This window comes from Chaetura pelagica, unplaced genomic scaffold (assembly GCF_000747805.2).
Source record: "Chaetura pelagica isolate M959 unplaced genomic scaffold, ChaPel_1.0 scaffold135, whole genome shotgun sequence".
Classification (NCBI taxonomy): domain Eukaryota; kingdom Metazoa; phylum Chordata; class Aves; order Apodiformes; family Apodidae; genus Chaetura; species Chaetura pelagica.
This window is the reverse complement of record NW_009953649.1, coordinates 5360901-5369196: the sequence shown is the minus strand read 5'-3', so window position 1 is coordinate 5369196 and position 8296 is coordinate 5360901. Positions and strand designations below refer to the sequence as shown.

At 36.3% G+C, this 8296-nt stretch overlaps 1 protein-coding gene across 1 annotated transcript in view; it reads left to right on the top strand.

The window, feature by feature from the left end:
- PARK2 (parkin RBR E3 ubiquitin protein ligase) overlaps nt 1-8296 on the top strand; it is a 555014-nt gene that overhangs the window by 447001 nt on the left and 99717 nt on the right. The window contains exon 9 of the mRNA XM_010000025.1: nt 2366-2515. Within this exon, the coding sequence (XP_009998327.1) occupies nt 2366-2515 (150 nt within the window). The remainder of the gene's footprint in view (nt 1-2365; nt 2516-8296) is intronic.

The window sequence follows — 8296 nt, the reverse complement described above, 5'->3', positions numbered from 1 at the left end:
AAAAAAAAAAAAAAAAAAAAAAAAGGAGGTGGGAGGAATCTCTTCATGCCCTTTTATACTCAGTTAATGAGTGGAAAGCATATAATCTTTTTCAGCTGAGAATTTATAATGGAAATGCTGACAGAATCTCAGCTACAGTGTTACTGATGTTTGCCTCTGTAATGACAAGCTGCTAACAATCCTATATCCAGCACAGTGTTCCCTCTTAACGTGGTAAGACAATCACCATCTTCACCTTCAGGTCCAGTCTCTGCCCTGAAGAAAATTTATGTCAGCAAAAGGTTTTGTAGCTGTGATTACCCATATTTCTATTTAAGGCCAGCAGAATGACTCAGAGCACTCAGTGTGTATTTAGTGCAAGGATCACAAACTTTGCTGGAAATTGATAAGAGTCCAACGTTAAATATTTATACCATTACTCTACATTTGAGCCTAATGATAACATAGAAAAGCATCAATTGACTTGTTGAACCCCCCCATTCAAGGAGATCTTGCAGACATGTCTTGTACATTTCTCAAAATACTGGTATCTTCCAGATCCAAGATGTTTTGAAAGCTTTATCTCCTTTTAGATTTCACTTTTCTTTTGAGAGGAAGTTTGCTTGGATTTTTTGTTATCTGACAAAGGTGGATTCTTCCAGCTTGATAATTTTTTATATATTTTTTTTTCTGTGATGTAACAATTTTATGTCTATATATTATGGTGGTTTAGGAAGTCACATAGTACTTTTAAAAGCCAAGTGTAACAAGACAAGTTATGGCAACATTGGCAGAAGAATCTTCTTTAATGTACCCACAAAATAAATATGCAATAGAACCCCTGTCTTTGCAATTTAAAATTATTATTTGCATCCTTTGAATCTGAGGTTTTGGCCCTATTGCTTCAGATTTGTTGTGGAATTTCTTTGGAAAAAGGTGCAGATTGGTGAGAGAATAGTTATTTTTTTGTTATCCTCAAAATAAAATGGAACAGAATTTTCATTAGCAGTTATGAGATAAAAGTTTATGAAGCCAAAAATACTGTTGTGAGTGCTGTAACATGAGGCTCTGGTTTGTTCCTTTAGCACACCATAAAGCCATTCTCCTCATGGAGAAAATTCGTAGTACTCCCTTCCTTTTTGGCCTTTTGGATTTTCCTGTTTTCTTTGGGGCTGTTAGAACCAAATACTTTCATCTATTTCATTCTCCACTAGACCAGATTTATAGGCAAATCTGAAGCCTGGTTTACAATGGCTGTATAGCTGCTAGTGTGGAACTACATGAACACAGAAGCCTAGAGTGGACATGATTTATGTGTATGCAGGATGATTTGTACTTGTTCAGCTTATCTCCAGCTGAAAGAGGGGTAAGTTAGATGAGGGAAAGTTATTGCAGTGGCATCAGTCATTTTAGAGTGGGTGTTTTTGTCAGTGAGGATACAGCAAGCATGTTACATAATATTGCTGTGTGTCAGTGTCTCCCTCATTAAAATGAAGGCATTTCCATAGCCTTTTAGCCTAGATGAAAACTGCAAAAGCTAAGAAAATTTCCTGGAAGACCCTGGAAAAAAACTACACCTAAAATTGAAATAAATGTATGTCAGAGGATTATTTTTCCATCAGTTTAATTAAATTTATTTTGAAAATAAGGTTAGCTGGGCAAATTTACAAGAACTGTAAAACATTATATTATAATTCTAGCTATATATGCTTGGGGGTATTTGTGGGCTTATTTTCAATCTGTATACAGCATTTATCAGTATGTGTTGTTTGACTATAGCTGTATTATTTATAATTTTTTTAGCAATATAAGTGTTGTTAAGGTTACTTTCAGAAACAGTCCTCAGAGGCACATCCCCATGCTGTTCAAAAGTGCTGTGGGCTTCTGCTAGGTTTTGGTGTGAGCTGCAACTTTAGGAGATATGGAAATCTAGTATTAAAAAAACACAGTGTGGAAATCATTCACAACTAGAAATCATTTCACATCAGTTGAGGTTTTGAAGGAATTTGTATATAATACATGTATGGGGCAAGAACAAAGTCTTTTTTACTAGATAAATTTTTTAAGTATTTGGTACAGAGCTGTAATTTAAAGTCAATCTTAATCTAATTGACATACATATATTTGATTTCAATATCCCACCCCATTTTCTGGTGGTGAAAAGCTGTGAGTCAAAACCACACATATGGTATGAGTTGGAGTGAAGTGACACCCCATTTAGCGGCACTGCAAATCTTTAGACATTTGACAAATAACCTGGACTTAGTATGTGAGACATTAGGGCAGCTAACACATTGATCATGGGTCATAGATTCAAGCTCAAAGTTTTGGGGGAAGGGAGTTTTGCATGCTGTTACAAGTTTAACACCCGTCTGTTTTCTTGTAGTACAATCGCTACCAGCGCTATGGGGCCGAGGAGTGTGTGCTGCAGATGGGGGGAGTGCTCTGTCCAATGCCTGGCTGTGGAGCGGGTTTGCTTCCTGAACCAGGAGTGAGGAAAATTGTATGTGAACCAGGCAATGGAATAGGCTGCGGGGTAAGAATATGCCTTTTTCTACTAGCAATGCGGGAAACTATTTCTGTTGTACAATGTTGTAATCAGAGGGGAAGTGTTCTTTTTACTTTTCCATCAGTGACTCTGAATTGCTCCTCGTACCAGAGTGGGATACTGTAGCACAATACACAATTTAAATATAGCACCATGGCTTAGGAATGATGACTTAACTGTGTAGACTTTGTCCGTTTCAGAATTCTTTGCATTATTTGGTTTAAGAAGTTGCTGAGTAGTTACAGTTAAGAAACTGTGTGTGCGAATTACAGTCCAAATGCACTTTGACTTTCTTTTAACATTCAGCTGAAACAGGATCTTGAGTAAACCATTCCTTATTATATTAACACCAACTTTCTTTATAAGACATAGAAAAAGGAGGGAGAGAGAATGACTGTAGTGACATTGGTTATGCATGTTAAGATACATGATGAGAAGAAATTTAGAAATATTTTTGTTTTCTCATAAAAATTGCTTTTAAGCAGAGGGAATGCACATTTAACGGTGGATTTCTAGAAAACAAAGATTACACTTTTTGCTAAGAGGTGACGTCATATGCATCAGTGATTGTTTTGGTAGTAGAAAAAACAGGTACCTTAAAAGAATTAAACTTTGGGTGAAATAGAAAAATGAAGAGAGAAATCTTTATAACAAAGAATATTAAATGTTAGGCCAGAGTGACTTACTGGTGTTTGTAATAAGTAAATCTTTCTGTGCTTGGTATTATTCTTGAATTCCATGTAGGCTATGAGAGAAATATCTATATTTATAAGATATTATCATGTTCCTGTTGCTACCTTCTTGTGGAAAATGCACTTTTTATTGCAGTTTTTGTGTTGCACAAACTGATACCATGGAAGAATAATAGTTTGCTGAACTCGGAAGTCACAGTAACTTGTCTTCTACGAGTAGGTTAGCATCTGTTGACCTTGGTAAAACCCTATGCAGCGGTGCATGTAAAACAGAGTACTCCCCAGATTCCCTGATCAGATATAGAGCTATAAAATAAAGCAGAAGGTGGGAAAGAAGTAAGAAGGAAGACTGAATAAACAAAAAGAAAAGCCTCTGGACTAACAATTAGGGACTGGTTTTAAAAAGATAAAATCAGTAATGATTTTGACTCTGCCTTGTAGTGATGAAAATCATACTGTGTTTTGCAGCTTCATTCATCATCAGTCTGAATAGACAAATGCCCTGTAAATAAAGTGTACATAGCACAGAGGATTGATGTATTGCCTGGTTTAGCCAACTACTCTTGTTTCCTTTTATGTGCAGCCTTGAGTTTAACATCACCCTTTGTTTTGGTTTATGTGATGTGTTGAACGTTAAGGGGTACAATTCACTGAGACTGAAATGAAAAGCAAGAGGCTGAATGAGAAGCAAGAGACTGGTCTGTAAGGCAAATTTTTGTAACATTAGAGCCTTTCCTCAGAATATATAATGAAACAGAGTGAAATTGCATGTCTTTGACTCTTTCTTTGCACTCTGCCAAATGATTTGGGTCCAAAGCAAGGAAGATTTGGAGGATTTCCTGTGGTGAAGGTCCTAGCATTGAAGCCAGCTGCCGGTGAGGTAGCTGGCTGATTATGAGGAGCTGCCTGCGAGAACACAAAGACAGTTAGGAAAACTGTTTGTTTCTACTCTATTTTCTGTAGTAATTTTGAGTGTTTTCTGTTCAGAAAGTTAAACTAGGATAGGCTTTTTCCCAGACAAAACCTGTCCTTTTTTAGTGTGAAGGCTTTTCTCTCTTCTTTATGGATTCTAAGCATACCCACTTCAGAGCTCTGGGTTCTCTCACAAGTGTGCACATCAATTTACGAGCTCAGAGACACCAAAGATGAAGAATGTCCCTTTTGTCCACCAAATAAAGGTAGCAAAAGATTCTTTGCAATGCTTACCAGTACAGCTTCAGTTAGAGACATGTTCATTGTTAAAGCTGGAAAGAAAAGAAAAAAAGGAAAATATCCTTAATCTGGAGATTCTCTGTGAATATCTGTGTCATCCTTTAAGCTGTACTTTACATATGTAGAGTTTCTTTGGGGATATTTGAACCTCTCTCTTTGGGTGAAGTTCAGAGTTGGTAACATATCGCTAATAGCAGAAGTTACATCTAACATCAATTATCTGTTATTCACCCAAGAGCCCTTGGAGAGAAATAGTTGTCTATTGCACAGAACAAACCGTTTTCAGGCCTGAATTTCAGCATAAGAGTAGCTAAAAACTGTCAAGTTAGTTGAGGATTTTGATTGACTGATGAGATGGATCAAGGGAGGCAGGAGCGCTAACTTTTCAAAGGGAAGCTGAGACAGAAAATGAAAAGCATTTTCAGAAGCCATTTCAGAAAAGAAGAGGCAGAAGAAAGGGAATAAGCTGATTCAGGGTCTGAAGTGAAATAAATATTCCAGTACTCAGAGAGAAAACTGTGTGAGGCAGTCCCAAGCATGTAAGGACTCCAACCAAATTTTAAAGAAAAATGAACAGGTAACTGAGGCAGGCTAGAATACAGACATTTTGCCTTCCTCAGTGTCTTTCTGCTACATGTGAAATGAGGAACTACAATCTCTTTTTGCAAAATCATCGCTAGTGCTATCAAAGCTAAAGTCGCCAAGAGAGTCGCCAAGAGAGTGCACTTAGTTTGCTTTAAGGGCCTTTGGGAAAGTTGATGATGGGGAATTTTGCTTTGTCTCAAGAAATTTGGGAACTGCAATCTGTGCAGTCCAGAAACAGGCTGGTAAATATCTAGACAGAGCTTTACTAAAAAGGTGAGGAGAGAGGTTGGTTTAAGTTTAAGCATCCACATATAAACCCTCTGCAGTCAAGCACTGATATATATTCAGGTCTTCAGGCAAAGAAATCAATCAATGAAGAGAGTAATTTATTTGTACTTGAAAAGCAGCATGCAGATATTTTTCTAAAGATCATTAATATTCCTCACCCAAAGCCAGGTTGAGGTACCACTTACTGACCTCACTCTTGCCTATCTTTCATATTTTTTATCGTTAGCCATAAGCATATTACTTGATTTTCTAAGATAGTGCCATTATACGCTGTTGTTCTACCTTCATTACTATGCATCAGACCTCTGTTACTAACTTCTGTTGCTCAGGTATAAAATTTTGAAATATTTAATACAAGAAAACAGCAACGAAACATAGAAGACAGTACATATTGTATAAGCTTGCCTGGGTACATGCAAAGTTGTGGTAATCAAGACATACAAAAGCTCTATGAATAAAACATTTTTGTCTTGTTTTTGATTATTAAGCTGGCATGTTATTTCCTATATATTAAAGCAAAATTTGGATAGAATGGAGCTTCAAAAGGAACTATACTACTTGTCTGTTTAAAAGTGTGCCATGATTTCTATACATACAGCTCATTTGTCTTGCAAAGCATCCACTGTCAATATCAGTGGAATGATAACTGGTGTGATTCGATCCTAGCCCTTGCTGGGGATGGAAGATAGTGGAGATCGAGCCTATGTCAGATTTTATAATCTTTTGCTAGGACACTTGAACTCTGGAAGCTATAGACAGGTTCATGAAAGTCCTGAGACCACTCAAATGATCCTAAGGTCTGTGCAACGATTTAACTGGTCTTAAAAACAAGCTAACAGAACTGATGTTTTTGTGGCTCTTCATTCAGATCCCCTGATTTGAAACTCAAGTCCACAGTGAGTACTCAACCTTAGTGTATTAAATGGGCAATGATAAAGGAAGTTTTATAATGTTGAAAAGGCAGCACAAAATTTCACCTCTTTCACACCTTATTTAGTGTTCTGTAAGCATAATGCCATTGTACAACATCAGGATTTCACAAAAGATATGCCCCCTTCTAGGAGAGCTAAAATTTTAATACTGCAGACTGCGAGAAGTCCGTGAAATATCAATAGATTTAAATACTGTCTTCCTTATAAATAGAATTCCTAGGCCATTGTATGGCATAGAATGAAATCCCTCAGGCAATTTCACTCTTCCCAGCAATTTTTTCCCATTGATTTCTTCTTGCATTCTCCTTCTGTGGCTAAGGCAGTACATGTCAAAAGCAATTGCAGCATATTTGTAGAATTCATAATTGCCTGCCTTTTCAGAAAGCTTAACAGAATAGAAGACACACTAAAATACTTACATGAGAGGTGCAATACACATTCCTGTTGTTTGCAAAGCTCTTTTTTGTGGTTCATTTTCTCCTGTTCTCCTAGTCTGCATGTTTCATCTTCAGTGAAGTCAGTGTTAAGCCCAATAATACTTATGCAAGTGAACACTGAATTACTGGGAGAAATACTTTGTTTTGAAGAAACAAATCCAAGTTACAGGAATTCCAAGCAGCAAGTTCCTATTTACTTAATTTTGATAATTCAAAATATTATTTTGTTAGTGGGGTATGTCTTCCTAAAATTCTTTAATGGGGTTGTTTATTTTAGGGGTTTATATCTCAGTTGGAGTGCTATGTGAGTGCACTTATTCTACTCCTGGGACTGCAAATGCTGGTTCAGAACTATTTAATATCTGTGAATGTACATAATAGTTTGTAAGAGTACCTCAGTCTGGAAGAGAAAAACTGTTTGCAAATGTGGCAGTTTTAAGTGTTTTGTTGTAAAGTTCAACTCTAATGCAATGTATTATCATGATCAGCATGTACTTGCTTTGTGCAGTTTCTGTCCTTCTTGTGTCTGGTTTTGGCACATTATTCCATATGTATTGCTTGATCGAAATGTTTGAAAGTCTAACTAACCTAAAAGACTATTTTCAAACAGAGATGAAGGTAAAAATGTTTCGTTGAGGAAGTGCTTTGTTTCTTCATTAGCAGTACCAGGAAATTCTTGAATGTATGTAAAGAGAAGACAGGCACCTTTTGATATACCTCAAACTATACAGATAGTCAAGATGACTATTCATAATTCAAGACAATCTTTGGAGAAATTTACACTGAAAAAAATCTTTTTATAATCAGATGAATAAAAGGCCATGGGTGAAGAGGGGCTATGTGCACAAAATTATGTGTATTTTTGTCTTAGTTTTAAGATGGGAACGAAAGTTGAAGTAGGAGCAGAATTAAGAGTCTTGAAAGTTTTGAAAAACAGGAATAATTCAGAAAAGACAAGGCCTTGAGACCTTTATGTCATTTGTGAAACACTGAAATGGAAATAAGAGATAGCTGCTGTTGAATACCCACTGTAAAATTGAAGGATTACTCTTTGTTATTACATTTCAGGTATTGGTCCTTGTTCCATATGTCATTAAATTTTTGCTTTTAAGAAAATTCGCCAGAAAGGTATTACCATGGATAAGGTAATAGTTGTAGATATTGCTGAGATTAAGAAACCAACTCACAGCAGGACTGTTTCTTAATATTGTATAGGGAGTTTTTTCAAGGGGAATGAAAATGAGACAGACATTTTCTATTATTGATAAATGCTGACTTCCTAGCATTGCATCACAAGCTCTAAGCAGTAATCATGTATTGCTTTCTTCTACTGAGTGGGCACTCTAGCCTTTAGAAAGTGGAATTCCATCTTGTTGACACATTATGCTTCAGCACCTAAGAAAGCTTTTTCATTGCTAAAATACGACAGACTTTCTAAGGCTGACCAAAATTCTTGGATTTGTAGGGTTTTTTTCTGGTATTGTTTTATATGGTTTATACTAAACTGTAAAAACTTGGTGCTTTTTAAGATGTGGTAGAATGTTGATGTTTTAATAAAACATTTATCTCAGAATAGCACTGTACAATTAACAAGCTGTGTATTTCTGTCAATTTGCACTCTTT